Consider the following 20,748-nt stretch of genomic DNA (forward strand, 5'->3'; position numbering starts at 1 on the left):
CACACGATGTATGTTTAAGACGATTTGTAAATAGTGTAAATATATAGTATAAGTAAAACAGCGTTTTTATTTATAACTATAAACATTGAATGTGTATAGTTGAATTGATAGGTTACAGCCTTCTGAGCTAGCTGGCAATAGGCAATTATTCCCCATGTAAGGAATAATTCTTATCTTCACTGAGTACGAAATCAAACATTTCCTTCTCTCCCTTTGGTAATCTATCCGATTCTGACTATATCAACTTTTTACTGACTTTTTCGAAAAGAAGGACCCATAGGCAAAAAGACAAACTTTTACTGACTGAAAAGAAGGACCCATAGGCAAAAAGACAAACTTTTACTGACTTAGTAGGACCGGAAGTACCGTTAAGACACCCTGAAAAAACGATCGATCAAAGTTACAAATTTTCCAAGTTCAGTTTTGGTCTCCCCATTCATAAACGCACACATAAAATCAGATCTCATCCGATACGATTGATTCTAATCATTTCGCTCTTAATTGGTATACAGAAAACTCACACATGAAATACTCGTCGCAGATAATCACGGATTAGTATTCGTAAAAAATACAGTAGAGAGGCACCTAAGAAATACCTAAGCATTAATTTCATGGGATTCAAAAAATTTCGAAAAAGTTACCAAGAATCCGCTCATTTATGATCCAACAAATGTTTCGCAACCTACTGCTAATCAAATAAGAACATATACCTACAATATGATACCGACAAAATGAGTGAAGCATCGTTTTTTACACTTCGAGCTCATTCAACATCACAACACCTTGCCAAAAGGTAAAACAACTGTACTTGAAGCTGCACAAATACCGTACATACGTAAATGGGTATGATGCATCTCGATTCTCGATTCGACAAATGAATTCGTTTTTCAAGACGGTAAAAATTCGATTTTTTGATCACTATACCAAGACTGCTGTAGGTACTTGGACCTATACCTGATAAGAACAAAACATTTCCGCGACTGTTAAGTCTACGAGTAATCATTTTGCACAATGAAGTCGGTTTTCAAAATGCACAGAACGAACGTGATTATTATTCTGAGCTTAACTCTGATTGCTGCAAAGATCCGCGTTTCAAATGCGAAGGATTCCAGTATGAAACTTGCATAATTTTGTATAAATTCGATTACTTGGTAAATATTTATCTAAACGTCTTTTAATTTCACAGAAATTGTATTCAGTGCAACAGCTACAGAAGAAGATAGTAAGTATCAAGTTGTTTCGTAAAAAGCTTTAACGATAATCATAACCTAATAACATTCTTTCAATTCGAGAGGTTTAATATTCGTAAATGAGGCTTCAGGATAAATTTTAGTGAACAAAAAATTGATTCGGCTTAAAAACTTATTTTGAGTTGTAAAAATTCTTGCAATTTGCATTTTTGAATTGATTCCAAAGAAGAAAACAATCATGTAAAAATTCAAGAAAAATCAACTTCATCAGCTAAAATTCAAGTCACGAGGATTAGGTGAAATTTTAATATTTTTCAGAATCCCAAACTTCACTTCAATCGAAATCGATAAATATGTAATTGTGCAACCTTCCTATACAGTTTTTTCCTCAAAATCCGACCTGATTATTATACATTTCAAACCGTTTAAATTTAATCAAAATTATATTCTTCCAGTCGAGTTATTAGATCCGATCAAACCAGACGAAGCATTGCCCATTATTCTATTCGATTGGGGAGCAGGACAAATCATACCCGAAATGTACGTCGTAGATTTAGCCGAGGTCGAAATAAATAATGGAAGAATATGGTCATCTCCTGAAACCATGTTCCTCACGATACCGCCAAGAAATCCTATATTTTTTTGCCCAAATCCGGATGAAAATAAAAACTGCCTGGTTCCTGAACCTTTCGAGCAACCTCGAGCATTACAATGCAAACGTCAACCAACGCCTACCATGAAGTACTCACCTGTAATAAATGACCCAACAGCGAAAATGATATGTGGTTCTGGGAACGAGGGTACTTTATTACGATTTGAGTACGAGGTGAGTAGAAATTTTAATGAGGCTTGTCATTAGGAAAATAATCAATTTTATTGATTTTTAGATAAAACTGCATTAATTTTTTTTTACAGATTTGTCCTCCTGAATTGGTGAGTAAATACCGCAAATATTTACCAAAATACGAGATTGAAAAGAAATTCACGTTAATTAAATTTTTATAACAGCCGTACACCTATGAAATTAGAGAGATCATTACCTATTCCTTCTGTTACGATGATTCGTTAAGTAAAACTTTATTCGTGCACTATCGCATACATTCGCCAAAACTACTCTCAGAGAAATTACTCACAAGGGAACAAGAACTAAAATTCGACCAGCTGAGTATAGAAACATATGACGGAAAAATTCATTTGCATTACAAAAATTATATAGATGCCCAGGCCAAAGTAAGTCTCGATCAGTTTTCTTTAATTTTTTCCGGTTCAATGATACTCATCAGATGTGAATTTTCCTAGTTGAAACCTTCGTATAAACGTCAAATGTTTGCATTACCCGAACACATGGCCTTTTACACGTGGAAAAAAACTACGAATCATTTCATTAATGTGGCCTTGCAACATGAAAAATTATTCGACCTTTGGAATGAAATTCAAGATTATATAGCTGTCGATGCCACAGCCATGGTAATTATGAATTTTGTTTAAAATATGCACCTTCAAACTGCACGACTGTATTACGTGCATGTAGATCATTAAGAGCTTATACATTAGTCCACGTATATTTCTATCATGTTCGCAGTTTGCTTCTATTCGAAACGTATTAACCGGAGTAGTTGAAATTCCCAGCCACGAGCGTCCCACCAAATTGGAAGAAAGTCAAATGTACAATATGTGGATCACTATTGTAGCTGATCTGAATTTAAGACCTGTCAAAGCGATAGCTATTCTCATGAATAATTTTATTGACGCGAAAGAAACGGATGATTTAAATCACGATACTTCGACTGAGAAACAACAATACATAGATAAGCTTTGCCCTAAAGAAGCTGACGTGTGCGTTGAATCTTTGAAACAAAAGTTTACCCAGGTTGGAGGGCAAGTGCGATGCTGTCTACCAACTGCGGAAATCACATCATTGTTACATTCAAATAATCCTATACCAATTGATAGGTTATTGCGAATTCCAAATATAAACTTATAGTCTAGGAATATTTCAGTTTACTATTATTTTCAAAAATCATTACCTATTTTTATTTTTTGCTAAGAGTTGAGTTGAATAATATGAATAAGAATAAAACATTGCGAGCAAATTTTGTTGTTGTTTTTTATTTAGTAGCTTTCAAAGATAAAATTAACTGAGTTTGAACAACTTGAAAATTTTCTAAAATTGCGTTTACAAGGGAAGTATCTCAACTCGCGCAGCAGAGATTTTGAATCCCACAAAGCTAGATCGAAAGAGCACGCAAAAATAAATCACCAGCCAAAATTTCAGGTGCTAAAGTGCATTTTTTAATTTTTGGAAAATTAAAAAACGAGAAAAAAAATCAAAATTTTACCAAATTGACTAAGAAAGCGGAAATTCGGGACATGTCCAGTTTTTGACCCGCCAAATCGATTAGGAACAGTTTCAAACCATTTTGAGCAGTTCCGGAGCCTCCAGTAGATTTTTGAAACTTGAAATTTTCAATAAACTGAAACCAAAAAGTTTTTGGAGGCTCCAAAAACGCCTATGTCCAAAATTAGAGTATTTTTTGGCATTTTGAAAACTTCAAAGCCCAACGTTCAGTTAGGTATAGATTTATTGGAGTTACTCACTTGAATGAAGGCTTAGGTTATAAGTTCATATTTTTTCTGACCAATTATTATGATCAAAATTCAGTACTCACCTGAAACAAAAACAAAACAACAATGGTCAAAAAATGGTTCGTTTCTAAAGCATAATTAATTAACATCTAAATACCATTATATCTAGTAAGTTCATCCATGGTTCACTCATACTCAATTAATTTATTTTACTTGCAAATACTCGTACTTAATCAAATTTTTTAAAATCGTTGAGGGTGGAAAAATTGACTCACCACCAAAAAAAAAATGTTTCATTCTTCAAATTTTCAATTTTCAAAAACTGTTCCTGCCACTTCGTTCGGGTCTCAAGTTACGTATTTTTTTTGAAAATTTCGATTTTAGAAAAGCTAACCAGAAGTGAAAATACTTAATCAAAATTTCAAAAAATCAGAAATATTCAATTCAAATGAAAACGACGAATTTGAGGAATTCGGTCAAAATTATCATAGAAAGTGTAGTACATATTTTTTTTTTTTTTTGGGGGGGGGGGTGTTTATAATTACAAGATTATTACACCCGTAAAGGGGGGGTGGATTTGGTTTGTGAGGTTGGTATTTTTTTTATTAGGGAGATGAATTTTTGTATTTCAGAGGGTTCGTCAGGGACAGTAGGTGGGTTTTCTTTTATCTGTAGTGTAAGTAAGTCTGTTTTGTTTCAGTTGAGGACAGTTGAAAAGTATTTGTGTTGAATGGATGTGGGTTCGTTTCTGCAAAATTGGCATGGGGGTTTTGTTTTTTGTGGTATAGGTGGTTATGTGTAATTTTTGTGTGGCCTCTTTTCTGTTCAGGTGACCTAGATTTTTCCAGGGGAGGGTTGTTTTTTCATGTTGGAAGAGTTTGTTTGAAGTTTGTTGTAACCAAAAGTTCTCCCAGTTAGTAAATGTGTTGTGAGTGATTTGAGATTTAATATCATCAGGGGTGAGAGAGGTAAGCGGGGAGGGGGCAGCGGCTGTTTTTGCTAATCTGCCGATAGTTTCGTTTCCAGTGATACCTATGTGGCTGGGAACATACACGAAGCTAATAAAGTAATCATAATTTTGAAGGTTAAAAAGGGACTTATGGATGTCTTGGACTGAGCACAAATCTAGCATTGATTTTTTCAAAATACAATTTTCATCAATAGGTAGTCAAAAAGTACAAACAAACGATGAAAATTAAATAGGTAAGTAATTGGGTGGATCGCCAAAAAAAAGTCGAGAGGATTTTGATCATATTCAATGAAGATCTTTTTGAAAAATGAAAGTCACTCAGAAAAATGTTTAGCTCCGAGATGTCCCTGGAGGGGTAATGATGGGTTCTCAAAGAGGACAGATTTTTGAAAAAATTGTGGTGTTTTTGCTCCTACCCACACCCAATCTGTTTTGAGAAAAATGGTACAATTCTAGATGCTCAACGACCAAAAAATTGGCACTCGGTACTGTATTTCAACATATTTCCCCATGCTTCAAAAATGATGTCCAATTCCGATGTCTTGGCATAACTAATGCGAAATATTTGGGGAAAAATATTTTCAAAACGCGAATTCGCCCAACAATAAAAGGTTTGTAAATTTTCAACCACTGAGTAGAACCCTAAAAGTTGTCTTGAATTTCAACGACAATACGTCTCAGGTCGAGGCAGAATCTCATATTTGCCTGTCACCTGCAAGGAGATCTCTAGGACCCAATTTTTTCTCGAGTAGGCGAGTAACATTCAACTCAAAAAGAAGGTCTCCTCTGAATTTCATCAAAATTTTCCTACACCATTTTGCGATCCACCCAAAAAATAAATATGTACATCGATGATATTTTCATAAAACCAATTGCAAATCTGCATAGATATTTAAATTTCTTCAAATATTGCAATAACAATTAAATAAAATAAGAATAAAATTGTTTGAAATCACGTTTTAAAAAACAACAGCAATCACTGTTGAAAATTTTATTAAAATGATTTAAAATTGAGAAAAAATTGAAAAAACACGATAAAAAAAATCAAAAAGAAAATGATGATAAATATTGTTGAAAAATGGATGAAATTTGATCAAGATTATTTTTCGTAAAATAAGAATAAAATTGTTTGAAATCTCTTTTAAAAAACAACATCAACCACTGTTGAAAATTTTATGAAAAATTGAAAAAACACGATAAAAAAATCAAAAAAAATTATGTTGAAAAATTGTTGAAAAATGGATGAAATTTGATCAAGATTATTTTCTCGTATTCGATCAAGCTTACTCAACTTCACATAAGCTAGACCTATATACCTACATAACTATACCTTAAGCGAAGGGGGAAAAATTATAAAGCTGTGCAAACAAATAGCTGAACTTGTATTGCGAATTGACACATGATTTCGCATTCATTATCACCTTATGTAAACTAACAAGAAAACGTCGTAAAATCAACTACCAGGTGTAGGTAGGTAATACGTAGGAGGTACCTATCAGTAGGATCTAGGCAAGAAAATTATCCAAGGTTTTCATCACTTCGAGTTCATCCCTGCGATTAGATAACACTTCAAAATGCACATATCGAAAGGAATATATATTTTGATTTTATTCGCAACGTTCAACGTAATGATTAATTCTGCTGATGGGGATTCGAGTAAGTACGAACCAGTTAAAATTTTCAAAATAAGACACTTCGAATTTTAAAAATGTATCAACCTCTAAGACGAAATATTTTCAAAAATTTCACAGAAACTGTGAAACCTGAAACGGCTACAAAAGAAGACGGTATGTAAGAGTGTCAACCAATTCCATTATTATTGTACTTTAGGTATTAAACATTCTCGAATATTAATTACATATTTGTACTCGTATCTGTTTCAGTCGACTCGTTAATTCCAATCACATATACGAAAGCATTACCTGTAGTTTTAATAAAAACAAACCAACGTCTACAAATGCGCCCAGTTGTGGGTTTAAAGAGCGCCGAAATCAAAGACGGAAGATTTGTACACGGGACAGAGTTCTATACAATGGCCCAACCACCAACTACTCAAATTTTTTACTGCCCAGATCCAAAACAACATAATACATGTTTATCGCCAAAAGAATTCACAGAATCGCAAGAATTACAATGCAATAACGAGCAAATACCCGTGATTGAGGAGAATTCTACGGGTATTTTTCGATCAAAGCAGTGTGGTCCGGAAGGATCTGGTATCCTGTTGAAATTTGTGTACAAGGTGAGTAAAGGATTCATATACGAAATATCTCGAATATTTAGCGTTCGAAAATTATACATCAATTGGTTTTTTTTTCAGATGTGCGATATCGATGAAGTAGGTACATTATTGTGATGCAAGGAAACCATAAGTTCATCAATATATTGATCATGAGCATTTATCATTGTAGTCTGTTGCCATAATCCCAACATCAAGTCTACAGATTTACTCATTTTGCTACAATAGATCTTCAAAGACGGTTCTGTACGTCGATCATTACATAAATTCTGTAAATCTGCTTTCTGAAAAATTATTGTACAGAGAACGAGCAATCGAATTTGAGCGAAGCAAAGAAACATACTACGACTTTATCGATGAAGATTATTACACCATGTTGGATAAAGCTGCAGCTAAAGTAAGCGAGAGCGACGATTTATATTTTTTCCTATTTTAACGACATTGTTTTGAGATGTCTCAACGTATTATATGTATGAGGGGAGAGAGAGATGATTAAGAGTTTCAGAATTCTTATTAAAAACCCCCTCATTTTGAAGTAAAATCTAATAAAAGTCTTGAACCATTGTCGTAGTTCGAATCTCAATATAAATTTCAAAAATTGGTACCAACTGAAAACATGGCATTTGCTACATGGAGAAGGCCCACAAATCATTACGTAAACTTTGCGCTGCAACATAAAAAACTATTCGATTTATGGAATAAAATCAATATCTACATCAGAATGCATGCCATACAATACACTCATCAACACGAAACGATTGAGGTAGGTAATAGTAAAACTCATACCACCATTGCCCATGTTAATATGGTAATAATTATTGCATGTAAATGTTACTGGTAAGCAGTACTTCATTCAACCTCGCAGCTTAATGACCGGAGTCTTCGATATCCCCGACAATAAAGAGTTCATCATTCCTGATGAGGAAAAAAATCAAATTCCAAAAGTTTGGATCACAGTGGTGACTGATAACAGGCAAGTACGACCTTACAAGGGATTAGCTATCCTCATGAATAATTTCGTAGAAGAGGAAACTACTCAGCCGAAGCAAACCGATGAAACTTCGACCTCAAAACAACAGTTCATTGATCGAATCTGCGGAATGGATTATTGCGACATCACATTGACGAAAAAGTTTAGTCGAATTGGAGGACAAGTACGATGTTGTGAATTAACTAAAGAAATTATGCTCTTATTTGCTAAAAATGAATCTGTGATTAAACCGATGGAAGAAGTATTGCATATTAATGGTATAACTTATTACGAAGATCTGCATGAGGATGATGATGACGAGGGTGTTTAGAACTTCCATTCTAAAAAAAATAATGTTATACATAGTAACTTGGATATTTTTGAACAGTTCTATTAATAATTATATAAGTACCTATAATATTTAATTACTTTAAAGTTTATTTTTGAAAATGACAAATAAAACGAACTTCATAAGTGGGTACCTGCATTAAGGGTGGATCGTGAAAAAAAATGGCCGAGTATTTTGACCAAATTTAGTGAAGACCTTTACTGTTTACATATTTTAAGTTTAGGCCAGACCTTGGTAATCAAGAGGGGGTATTTTTGAGAAAAAAAATCGTACTTTTCTGGCTCTAGCCTCTACCTTGTTTAAGGAAAAATTTCTGAAACTGAAGAGATATTTTAAAACGCAGCTGTGCCAATTTTTAGGGCATTATTTCCAATTTCAAAATATTGATAAACATACCAAAAACTTATCAAATTTTTTCAGTTTTTTGAAGGCAAGGAAAAAATTGCAATTTTGTTTATTTTATTTAAAAAGTAGGTATATTTTTTTTTGTAAAATTTTACGAAATTCCAGATATTTTTATATATGTACTTGAATACAACATCTTGAGACCTTAAATAAATTTTGAAAAATTATCAAAAATATAAGTGTAGGTAGCACTGACCCTTAGGGTACCCTTAAAATGCAAAAGTAAATATTTTTTCGGTCTGACCCCCTAAATTTTTTAATTATATCATAAAATTCTCGAATACAAAATTTTAGCCCATTTGGAGGTCATTAACCCGTGCCGAATTGGCCTAGAATGTTTAAATGGGATTTTTAACATAGGTTTTTAAGTGAAAATTGCATTTAAATTCCTCTTAAGCGCCTAAAAAATAATTCCGAGGGTTTTTTACAAGAAAATGCTACAAAAGCATGTCAAAAACCATATAAAACAATAACAGGTTCATGGGGACCCCCCTACCCTTCCTTCCTGCCCTAAAAATATAGGGGAAAATTCAATATTTCCAGGGCGGGAAGGAAGGGTAGGGGGGTCCCCATGAACCTGTTATTGTTTTATATGGTCTTTGACATGCTTTTGTAGCATTTTCTTGTAAAAAACCCTTGGAATTATTTTTTAGGCGCCTGAGAGGAATTTAAATGCAATTTTCACTTAAAACCCTATGTTAAATCCCATTTAAACATCTAGTCCAATTCGGCACGGGTTAATGACCTCCAAATGGGCTAAAATTTTGTATTCGAGAATTTTATGATATAATTAAAAAATTTAGGGGGTCAGACCGAAAAAATATTTACTTTTGCATTTTAAGGGTCACCCTAACGTGTAGATTAAACTTTACTTGATACGAGTGTGCACTCGTATTGAATTACATAATAATAGCCTTAGTTATCCTTTATTATTTTGTATGTAACTCGTTTGGTACATCATTCAATAAACATATCAATTAGCATGAATATATGTTTTTATTTGGTGAAGAACTGGACAATGTGCTTATAGTGAGTAAGATATTGCTGAAGTCTCCTATCTGAGCTATTAAGGGACAATGAGTAAATATTCACCTCCTAGGGAATATTTCTTAGCCAACTTCAGGGATAGATCATGCTAATATCTACTATCTCACCGGATAATTCCTACCCCCACTATAACAAATTTTCAACAAAATGTTCAAAAAATAAAGAATTTTACAGCTATTTACCTACTCTTTTTTTGTTGAGAATTTCTCTCATTGGTAAGTAAGTAGGTATCGTGACAGGTTCAAAATTTTATGAATTATTTTTTCACATAAATTATTAATGGAATGTTTTTTTCCCCACGGAAATATATGATACAGACAACGAGAGGTCGCTTCTTGGGTCTGAAAATTTTAATGCAATCTGCCAGATATCGAATTTAATTTTCCTCAAAAAATTGTTACTTTCAAAATAATAATCACAAAAAAAAAACGAAATACAATCACATCAATCTCCTTCAACAACTTTGGAGGATTTTTGGTACATATTTCATTCATTAGTGGGAAGGAGGAGGGACGGGAAAAAGTAAACATAGGTTTTCATAGCGCTGATTTAGCGCTATGAAGTTTCTTATCGTAAAATTTTTGTTCAAAATCTCCATTCTATAGGCAGTCATGCCTCAAAAATATTTCAGTGGGCCTTAGAATAGCATTGCTACCTTCCTCACATAGAAATGAAAATATGCATTCAGGAGACAAGGCTGAAATTTATCTCTCACATCACCTATGTAGAAACATCTACCATTTCTGATTATTTTATGCAGTTTTCGTTTTTTTCTTCTTTTCTTCACTGATGGTGAAAAAAAAACAGTATCAGCGCACGGTACTTTATGTAAAAAAAAAATACACAGGTGACAGAATGAACGAGATGTTTTGACAGCTGTTTCAAAAAATAAAATCGACGCAGAATAATGTGACATCGTCATATCATGTAATTAAGCACAATACTCGTACTTCAATCCATACCGCAAAGATTCGATAGGTACTACAATAAAAAAATTTACTACTTTTCTGCTGAGTTGTCGCGAAAGTTGCAAGAAAAATGAACAAGTTCAGCATCGCATTTCTGATGAATTTTCTCACTACAATTTCTGCTCCTGATACGGAACCTCAGGGTAAATACTGTAAATAATTATCCTAATAATTTACCAATCCATTCGAATAATAATTCTACAACTTCAACTCAATGTTATTTGATCACCAGACATGTTCACAAAAACCACGTATTACGAAGCAATCACCGAAGATAAAGCAGGTAAAATTAAGGAATAATAATTAGGTACTTTATTTCAACCAGCCAAAGTTGGCGAGTCACGCCGTTAGCTTCGCGATTCTCTGGCACAACACGAGAAACAGGCTTGAAAAAATTTAAAGATACACTCTACATTTAAGACTTTCAACTTGAGCACAGAATTTCATTCTTGATTCGTTTTGAACAGTTAAATCGCTGCGTAACATTCGACCAAGTGAAGCTCTGCCATTAGTTTTATACATGGATAATACTTCGTCGAAACTAGGTCCTCCAGAAACCCTGGGCGCAGTATTTGTAGGCAATTGGCGAATAATAAATCCAACGCAGTTTACAAGCCGGAGAGCAGGTGAGCAAATGTTTTTCTGCCCAGAGGAAGATTCCGACGAGAAATGCTTAGTTCGAAAAAATTTCCTCCCATTGGACCCATTGGAGTGCTCAAAAGAACCAGAACTGGTTGTAGCACAAGACGAAAGTGAAAAAAAATTAAAATGTGGGCCAAATAATGCTGGCGAACCTTATATTCTTGTGTACGAGGTGGGTTTGAATAGTTTAATACAATTTGTCAAATTATTATTCAGAACAATTAGGTATGGTAGACCTGCTAACTTTTTGATCCTTACCTATTGCAGATTTGTCCGGACGAGGTTTGTATTTTTAGAAGTTGAAAAAAATCAGTCAAGCAATCGGTGGATCAATTTTTCAACTCTCATTATTTTTCAACAGATTGTTGCCCCTGAAACTTCGGACAATTTTTCAAGTAGAAACATCAGACTTTACGAATTTTGCTACGATGAAAAAGAAAAAAAGGTTTTTGGCACACTTCATCAGATCATGCATCCCAAGTTATTAGGCTCCGAAATACTATCTTTCGATCGTAGTGTACACTACCATATGAAAACGTTGGATGGATTCGATCTTGCAAATCAGAAAACATTGGAAACTGCCATAGCTGAGGTGAATTTCCAACTCGAATATTCTAAAATACAATAAAATTTCAAATTAGCCTATATTTAAAATACCTAAGTTTTATTTGTTCACCAGGAGGAATCGAGTCCAAGAAGTAGTGATGATTCCGAGCATCAGGATAAAAAGCAAAAAACAAACCAACCCGTTTATAGGGCACAGAAATTGGTACCCGAAGAAGACATGGCATTCGCATTATGGATAAAACCAATTTTTCAATACGTCAACTTCCAATTGCAGCATGAAAAACTAATTCCACTTTGGAATGAAATTAGCAGCTTTATTCGAGTTTACACTGCAGACAGGAATACTGATAAAATCACCCTGCCTTTTATTATAACAAGCGTGGTTCAATTGACTACCGCTACAAGAAGAGACGACGGCCAGATATCAAACGTATGGGGAAAGTTGATCTACTTTACAGAAGAGTCAATGATCAACTCACCAACACAATCACTCGATGCTTTAGTTATTTTGATGAATAATTACGTTGAGGTTGATATTAAAAAAGATCACTCAACGTCATCGAATTCGGAGGAAAAAATAATAGATGATTATTGCCAACAAAGTACATGTGAGGAGTCGTTGAAAAGGAAATTCGAAGATGTTGGAGGTAGCATACGTTGCTGCGCAATGACAAACAATGTGAGCGAAATATTCGGCAGCAGAATCCATAAAATTGAAAAAATGACGCGAATTCCTGGTATAAATGGAACTGCTGAAGCTATAGTGCAGAATCCTATCGAAGATAGCCAGGGAACTGAAATTCCATCTCAACAATAATCTGCACATTCAGAATTTTAAGATACCTATTATTTAAGGACGCCAAATGAGAGGGAGAAGGGGAAAAATTATCCTGATATTTCGCAAAACTGATTAAATTTTAGTTTTATAATAGCCTAATAATAAAAAAAATCAACGTTTTTTTGTACTTTATGACACAATAGATACTTCAAGCCAAATTCACATCGTATCATTGTCTACAACTTTTCAGAAATAATAACTTAAGGTGTTGCGAAGAGTTTATTAGAATAGCGTCAAACCGCCATTATCCAAATTTAATTAAAAAAAAAAAAAAAAAAACAATTCTTCACTTAGATATGTAGATTGTAGATAGGTATACAATGTTTTTGTAGGTAATTTTTCCTATTGGTATAGTGGAGTACTCAAAAAATTGTAAAATATTTTCAATCACTGACAAAATGAAAAAAAATTTCTGAACATGACACACTTGGGTGATTCCACGTCAATTGGACCAAGAAGTAGTGGGGGGTTCGGCGATTTTTTTGAAATTTTTCGTGTGGAGAGACCTTCCGAAGGGATGACCAATGACGCAAATCGCAGCCCTCTAGCCCATTTTTAAATGCAGCCAGGGGGTGTCAAAGTTTTCAGTGAACCAAAAGTATCATCCATTTCAGCAGTGGATTACTCGATAACCGCGATACCTACCAAAATGGAACTTTTTCCCATAGTTAGGGGTTTTGAAAGGCTTTTTGGCGATATCATAAAAATCAGTGTTGCTACTTTTTTTCGTACAAAAAATTAGCTTAAAAAGTTTCAAAACGTAGTTTTCATATCGTTTCGACTCTCAAAAATTCTGAAAAAAATACATTATGGACAACTTTTCCTGTTGAACAACATACTCGTATTAAAAAATTGGGATGGTAACATGTTGCAAAGTCAATTTAAAAAAATTTAAAGTTTGCGAAAAAATGGGATTTTTTAATTTAAAACACGAGAAAAAGTTTTGATAGGTGAACTTGACCCATTTGACCCCTATTTGTACGTATCTGTTGAAAAAGTTGAAAAAACCCTTTCACTCATGAACTAAACTCCTCACAAAAAATCAAAATTCGAAAAAATTCAATTTTCACTTTCAAACATCAAAAAAAGTTTGAATTTATTCAGTTGTCTTATTTTGACCTCTTCCTGACGTATTTCATGAAAAAGTTGTTAAAAATTACACTCACAACAAAAAAATAAAAATTCGTTCATTTTTTGAAACTTTTCGAATTTTGATTTTTTGTGAGAAGTTCATTTCATTGAGTGAAACGGTTTTTTCAACTTTTTCAACAGATACGTACTAATAGGGGTCAAATGGGTCAACTTCACCTATCAATACTTTTTTTTATATTTTAAATCAAAAAATCGCATTTTTTCGCAAACTTAAAATTTTTTTAAATCAACTTTACGACATAACGCCATCTCAATTTTTTAATATGTTGTTCAGCATAAAAAATTGTCCATAATATATTTTTTTCAAAATTTTTGAGAGTCGGAACGATATGAAAACTACGTTTTGAATCTTTTTAAGCTAATTTTTTGTACGAAAAAAAGTGGCAACACTGATTTTTATGATATCGCCAGAAAGCCTTTCAAAACCCCTAACTATGGGAAAAAGTTCCATTTTGGTAGGTATCGCGGTTATCGAGTAATCCACTGCTGAAATGGATGATATTTTAGGTTAACTGAAAACTTTGACACCCCCTGGCTGCCTTTGAAAATGGGCTAGACGGCTGCGATTTGCGCCATTGGTCATCCCTTCGGAAGGTCTCTCCACAGGAAAAATTTCAAAAAAATTGCCGAACCCCCCTACCACTTCTTGGTCCAATTGACGTGGAATGGCCCACATGAGACATATTTGATCTTGGATCTGGAATTTTTACTGGAATCCACAACCTGCCAGATATCATTATTAATTTTTCATCATAAAAGATACCTTTTTTCCGTGATCATTCAATCAAATTCTTAATATTTATATGTACGTATTTTTCAATTGATTCTCAAGTGTAAATGTTATAAAAAATCCAAAACGGGTTCAAAACTTTTCGAAAAAGTCTTCTACTCCAAGTGAGGTGCACGAGAATCCCAAATCATTTAAGGCCATCAACTCTCCCTTTTTCCTCACAGCTGTTCGATGTGATATAAATGAGAGAAAATTATCATTTTCATACAACTAGCACCATCCACTGAAAAGTAAAAATTATAGTCCATAATGAGAAGAATCGTCGCTTTCTCAGTACATATTTTTAAAACCTGCTCCAAAAAACTTGTACCTGCAGGTGCTACATGTTCCTAAAACTTGAACTCAAAAACTTTAATTGCTGTTTCAGAAGGGGAACAACGATTTCTCAGACAAAATTGTGAATAAAAATTACGTAAGCCATTATGTAAACAATCAGTAGAATATTCCTTTAAGTTATGGGTTTACTAATCTAAACATATCGCAGGTGTAGATGGTTTGTTATTATTCGATAGCATATTTTTCGAAACGATTGCGAAACTTTGCAAGCAATACTCGTGCATTGAATTGTGATTGAAATTTAGAAAGAAAAAAATGAACAAGTTAATCATTACACTACTAGTTTTCAATTTTTTCGAAGAGATGTATGCTCCTGATACGGAAAGCTCATCAGGTAAGGAGTACATAACCTACGTAGTTACCTACAAAAGCTTATTCTCTAGTGGTTTACACGAAATGATAGGCTAATATGGAAGTATAGGCAGGTGGTGTAGATAATACATATTACATAGATACAAAATACATAATTGTACATCACAAAACCACCTGAACCATTCTATTTTTTCCAATTTTTTCCAATTTTAACTCTTGTTTAGATTTCAATAAAATTCCCGGAAGACCTTAATTTTAAGTTAAAAGTTATCAGAAATTTTTTCAGCTTTTGAGGTGCTTTTGGAGGAGAGATATTGGTACTCAAAGAGGGGGCTTCAAAAAATACGTAATATTTGAAATTCAGCATCGACCTTGGCCATTGCCATCAAGATCCAAGATCATTTTTAGGGTCTTACTGACAAGTCAACCTTGTCAACTCGTCTTCTCCCGATTTGGATGAAATTTGGCTCACTGAAATTTCAAGTGACCCATACCATGCCCATACCTCAGAACCAAATTTTCAACTGCTGAAGTTGATTACAGTACTTTCTGAAGCGATTCCAGTGTGCTGGAGGAAAACTAACCTCTGCTGGAGGCTCCAGATCGTTTCGAAGATGGTCGCAATCGATTTGGGAGATCGACTTTAGTATCCACATCAAATTTCAGATTTTTATCTCGTGGTTTACCATTTTTACCTACGTAAAAAACCTTATCAGTAAATGGTTATTTCAGTCATCTCCAAAAATTCGACAAATTGTGAAAAATCAACTTCGGTAGCTGAAAATTTAGTTCTGAGGTGGGGGTACCATGAACTTTCAGTGAGCCAAGTTTCAGGCAAATCGAAGATAACGAGTTGACAAAGTTCTCTTGTGAGATGATAAAAATTCGTAATTCGACTATTTTTGAGTAATCTTCTGAAATATTTCCCGAAGCCAAAACATTGAAAGATATGTATCATTTTTAAAATTGGAGAAGTATTTTGGAATACAATGGAGCCAATTTTTTTTGGTCATTATTGCGAATTCAAAAAATCGAGAGAAATAGCAAAAAAAAAACTCATCAATTTATTTGATTTTTAGAAACTGAAGATGGCCAAGTGAATTCAGTTCAGATTCTAACAACTGATTTCACAGAACAACTACACTATCGAGTAATCGAAGAAGACAGAGCAGGTAAAATCATCATACAACATATTTTAAATCCATTGATTTTACTACGAATTGGAAAACAAATTCTATCACGAGCAGTTCTACTTATACAGTCAACTCGTTCAATGAAATTCAATCCAATCAAGTACTACCACTGGTCGTATTCTTGGACAACATTACTGGAGAATTCGAGCCACCGGAAGGTTTAGAAGCGGTTATTTCAAACAATGGACGGATCATAAATGGCACCAAATTCACCACGATGAATCCGGGAGAACAAATGTTCTTCTGTCCAAAGGAAAACTCTGACGAGACATGTTTGGTTCGAAAAGAGTTCCAAGGAGTGGAGCCATTGGAATGTGCCAAAGAGGCAACCGTTGTGGTGCGAGGGGAACAGGGTGACCCGGTACTGAATAAATGTGGCTTGAACGGAGTTGGAACGCCTTATACTGTGGTTTATGAGGTGAGTTTTACTTCAGTCATATAAAATCATAGCTTCTAGTACCTAACACTTTTGTCTTTTGTAATATTGTAATGTTTATTTCAGATTTGTTCGAAACCTGAGGTTGGTATGGCACGTCACATGAGACAAGTGCCCATGAAAACTCCAAATATTACCTACAAGATTGAATTTAATTTATCTACTGTCACTTTGTTTGATGCAGCCGGACAACTACGTAATGAAAGAAATACCAATTTATTCATTCTGTTACGATTCGATTAAAAAGAAAACCTTGTTTACAAATCATGGTATCATATTTCCGGAATTATTGCATTCGAAAGCTCTAAATTTGGAACGAAACATACAATACCAAATGGCTATGATCGAGGAATACGCTCCTTCAAATTTAATAGAATTAGAAGCCGCAATGATGGCTGAGGTAATACTATAATCGCAATCTTCTTCATTAATCTGAAATGAAAAACTGTTTTGCTTTCCATTTCTGGAGAGACCCACGAATCCTCATATCACCCAATTCTCTTTATCCAAAATTGTCTTTCTTCACATTTAGGCACAGGAAGGATTTCATTTGCATTTAATAGATTTAAACAAGAGACCCAACTACAAAGCGGCGAAATTTGTACCCTCCGAAGATAAACCATTCGCATTATGGATAAAATCCACTCATCAATACTTCAACGTCGAACTGCAACACGAAGTATTAATTCCACTTTGGGATGAACTCAGCCATCATATCAGACTCGACGCTAAAACTAAGTGGATCAGGTACTGCATAACCACCGGTGTATTCGACTTGACTTCGTACTCAAGGACCGATAACCAGTTAACAAATGTATGGGTGAAAATGGTCTACGAAGTCTCAAACATGCCTTGGGAAAACCCTTCTCACGCGATGGTCATTTTGATGGATAATTTCATCGATTTTACAACACCTTCAGATGAAGAAGAAAATGAAATGAAAGAATACTGCGAGAAAAATTTATGCATAGATGATTTGAAAGAAAGATTCAAGAGAGTTGGTGGTCGCGTACGTTGTTGTTCTTTGACGGCTAAAATGAGAGAATTACTGGGTATGGAATTGCAGGATACCACTTCGTCCATGCCAGTTTTACTTATACCTGGGATAAATGATGAAGTCGCCGAATCGAGTTCATCATTTAAAAATATTCTCAATTAAAAATCAGGGTACGTAAAGGGTAGAAAAACAATGAGCATTAAACTTCCTTCTTTTATGAATGAAAACATCAGGGAAAGATAATGCCATGTGAATAATTTTATGAGTTGGTGATTCTGGCCTGATCACGCAGATCCATACTAATTAGGTTCACATAATCACACGAGCAAAGGATATTCGTTCTATACGTATTACATTATTGTTATTACGAAGCATTAAAATTCTACATGGAATTTGAAAACTAACTTACCCATTGTAACAATTAATTTCTTATCTTTACGATGAAAATTTGATATGTACTCACCTAAAACAAAAAACAAAACAAATGTTGATTAGTCGATTATATAATTTTATTGTTATAATTCGCAGCTCCAACGCTTTGCGCGATGACTATTTCAATTCGGGCAAATAAAATTCTGATCAGGACATACGCATAGAAAAAGGGGGCAGTATTGAAAGAGGGGAGAGGAGTATTTTAGGTATTTTGAATGGTCAAAAATCAAAATGAAGGAGAAAAGTAGTTAAAGCATATCTTGGATTCTGACAAAAATTGGTGAGAACGATAGTTTTAAGTGGAAAACTACCCAGACAAGTTTTAAGTCACTTTTCTGCATAAGAGACTACGCTACTGCCAGAAATCCTTAAACTTTTTCAAGGGGCAGGACAAACCAAAACTTTTTGGTAGGTATGAAAAATTTTAATTTTGAAGAAATTTTCTAGAAATCTTTCATAATAAATATTTTTTACTCATTTTATGAAAATGAAGATAAAATTATTGCTTGAAGGGAGTAGAGATAGAGCAAACTTTTTTTGAAAAAACTCGCTCACAAAGTATTTGTAAAAAAACGATCATTTCTGTTGTTTTATATTCAATTTTCAACCTTTAGAACCACCTCTTGGATAATCCACTGATTTCTGAGGGAGGCAAAAACAAATTTCTTGAAGTGTTGAGACATATTTTACTGAATTTTTAGGATAACATGTGACTATAATGTTCACAAAAACGTATTTCAGAATTAAAATTTTGCATTTTTTTTCAAAGATAGAGCCAAACTATTGGAAAACCTCTAGTTTTTTAGCCTCCAATAGAAAAGATGTTCAGATTTTCCAGTTTTGTAAAAATTGCTATTACGAGGACCAATAATGCGATTTTTTGATTTAAAATATGAAAAAAAGTTTCGATTGGAGAAGTTGACCTATTTGACCCCTATTTTTACGTATTCGTTGAAAAAGTTGAAAAAACCTTTTCACTCGATGAAATGATCTCATAAAAAAAAAAAAAAAATCAAAATTCGAAAAAACTCAATTTTTAATTTCAAACATCAAAAAAAGTTTAAATTTATTCAGTTGTCTTATTTTGACCTCTTTCTGGCGTATTTCATGAAAAAGTTGATAAAAATTATACTCAAAGCAAAATAATTAACATTCGTTTATTTTTTCAATTCACTCAGAATTTTGATTTTTTGTGATGAGTTCATTTCATCGAGTGAGAGGGGGTTTTCAACTTTTTCAATAAGTACGTGAAAATAGGAGTCACATAGGTCAACTTCACCAATCGAAACTTTTTTTCATAATTATTTTAAATCACAAAATAGCATTTTTTCGCAAATTTTCAATTTTTTAAAATCTACTTTACGAAATAATGCCATCCCAATTTTTTAATGTGCTGTTCAGCATGACCAGTTGTGCATAATATATTTTTTTCAGAATTTTTGAGAGTCGGAACGATATGAAAACTACGTTTTGAAATTTTTCGAGCTAATTTTTTGTACCAAAAAAAAAAATGGCAACACTGATTTTTATGATATCATCAAAAAGCCTTTCAAAGCCTTTGACTATTGGAAAAAGTTCCATTTTGGTAGGTATCGCGGTTATCGAGTAATTCACTGCTGTAATGGATGAATATTTCAAGTTCACTGGAAACTTTGACACCCCCTAGCAGCCTTTAAAAAAAGGCTAGAGGGATGTGATTTGCGCCATTGGTCATCATTTCGGAAGGTCTTTCCACAGGAAAAATTTCAAAAAAATCGCCGACCCCCCCCCTTACCACTTTTTGGTCGAATCAACGTCGAATGACTCTTCTGCAGGTACAAACTTCAAATTCAAGATTTTTAGATCGTTCTGTTTCAGAACTGGAAAATCAAAAAAATCCCCAGAGCCTCTAGAACAACCTTTCCACCACCAATCTGTTTGGGCAGTTGGAAATAAAATGTACAGTAAGCTAAATTTCAGCGTTAGCACAAATTTTTCTAGTCATACAAAATTTTCATCAGCCAGGATTTTGTCCAATCCGCCTGTGATTTTGAACTTGGACCAAGATTTACAAGCACTGTACATTTTTATGTTTTTTTTTAAATTCTGCAACATGATGCAATCGCATTCACTCTATTTTGTAATATTCAGGTTTAAAATTTGAAAGTGACGACGATAATATGAATTTTCAAATTGCTCTAACATCTTCAATTTTGTAATAATTTTCTTGGAAAAATTACATTGAAAATTCAGATACGACTAAATTGCTGAATTTTTCAAAAAAACATATTTTTACAAAAAATCGACACGAACGAATTGTACATGAATTATGACGTCTTCATATTACATG

At 33.7% G+C, this 20,748-nt stretch overlaps 5 protein-coding genes across 9 annotated transcripts in view; 4 read left to right on the top strand and 1 right to left on the bottom strand.

Annotated features, from left to right (window-relative positions):
* LOC135835299 (tetratricopeptide repeat protein 28) overlaps nucleotides 1-20,748 on the bottom strand; it is a 127,708-nt gene that overhangs the window by 23,157 nt on the left and 83,803 nt on the right. The window lies entirely within an intron of this gene.
* Nucleotides 778-3,688, top strand: LOC135835304 (uncharacterized). The gene is made up of 7 exons (XM_065349490.1): nucleotides 778-1,111; nucleotides 1,187-1,222; nucleotides 1,646-2,016; nucleotides 2,106-2,123; nucleotides 2,199-2,420; nucleotides 2,490-2,657; nucleotides 2,773-3,688. The coding sequence occupies exons 1-7, from the start codon at nucleotides 1,012-1,014 to the stop codon at nucleotides 3,172-3,174; spliced, it is 1,317 nt and encodes a 438-aa protein (XP_065205562.1). The 5' UTR covers nucleotides 778-1,011; the 3' UTR covers nucleotides 3,175-3,688.
* Nucleotides 6,225-9,162, top strand: LOC135835303 (uncharacterized). The gene is made up of 7 exons (XM_065349489.1): nucleotides 6,225-6,402; nucleotides 6,498-6,533; nucleotides 6,630-6,988; nucleotides 7,067-7,084; nucleotides 7,158-7,382; nucleotides 7,557-7,748; nucleotides 7,831-9,162. Exons 1-7 carry the CDS (start codon nucleotides 6,321-6,323, stop codon nucleotides 8,284-8,286), a joined length of 1,368 nt encoding a protein of 455 aa, XP_065205561.1. The 5' UTR covers nucleotides 6,225-6,320; the 3' UTR covers nucleotides 8,287-9,162.
* Nucleotides 10,725-12,923, top strand: LOC135835301 (uncharacterized). The gene is made up of 6 exons (XM_065349487.1): nucleotides 10,725-10,867; nucleotides 10,957-11,007; nucleotides 11,192-11,538; nucleotides 11,634-11,648; nucleotides 11,728-11,958; nucleotides 12,046-12,923. The coding sequence occupies exons 1-6, from the start codon at nucleotides 10,795-10,797 to the stop codon at nucleotides 12,748-12,750; spliced, it is 1,422 nt and encodes a 473-aa protein (XP_065205559.1). The 5' UTR covers nucleotides 10,725-10,794; the 3' UTR covers nucleotides 12,751-12,923.
* LOC135835307 (uncharacterized) lies at nucleotides 17,182-18,441 on the top strand. The gene is made up of 2 exons (XM_065349494.1): nucleotides 17,182-17,390; nucleotides 17,523-18,441. Exons 1-2 carry the CDS (start codon nucleotides 17,190-17,192, stop codon nucleotides 18,147-18,149), a joined length of 828 nt encoding a protein of 275 aa, XP_065205566.1. The 5' UTR covers nucleotides 17,182-17,189; the 3' UTR covers nucleotides 18,150-18,441.

The sequence above is a fragment of the Planococcus citri genome, chromosome 2 (genome assembly GCF_950023065.1).
Source record: "Planococcus citri chromosome 2, ihPlaCitr1.1, whole genome shotgun sequence".
Classification (NCBI taxonomy): Eukaryota; Metazoa; Arthropoda; class Insecta; order Hemiptera; family Pseudococcidae; genus Planococcus; species Planococcus citri.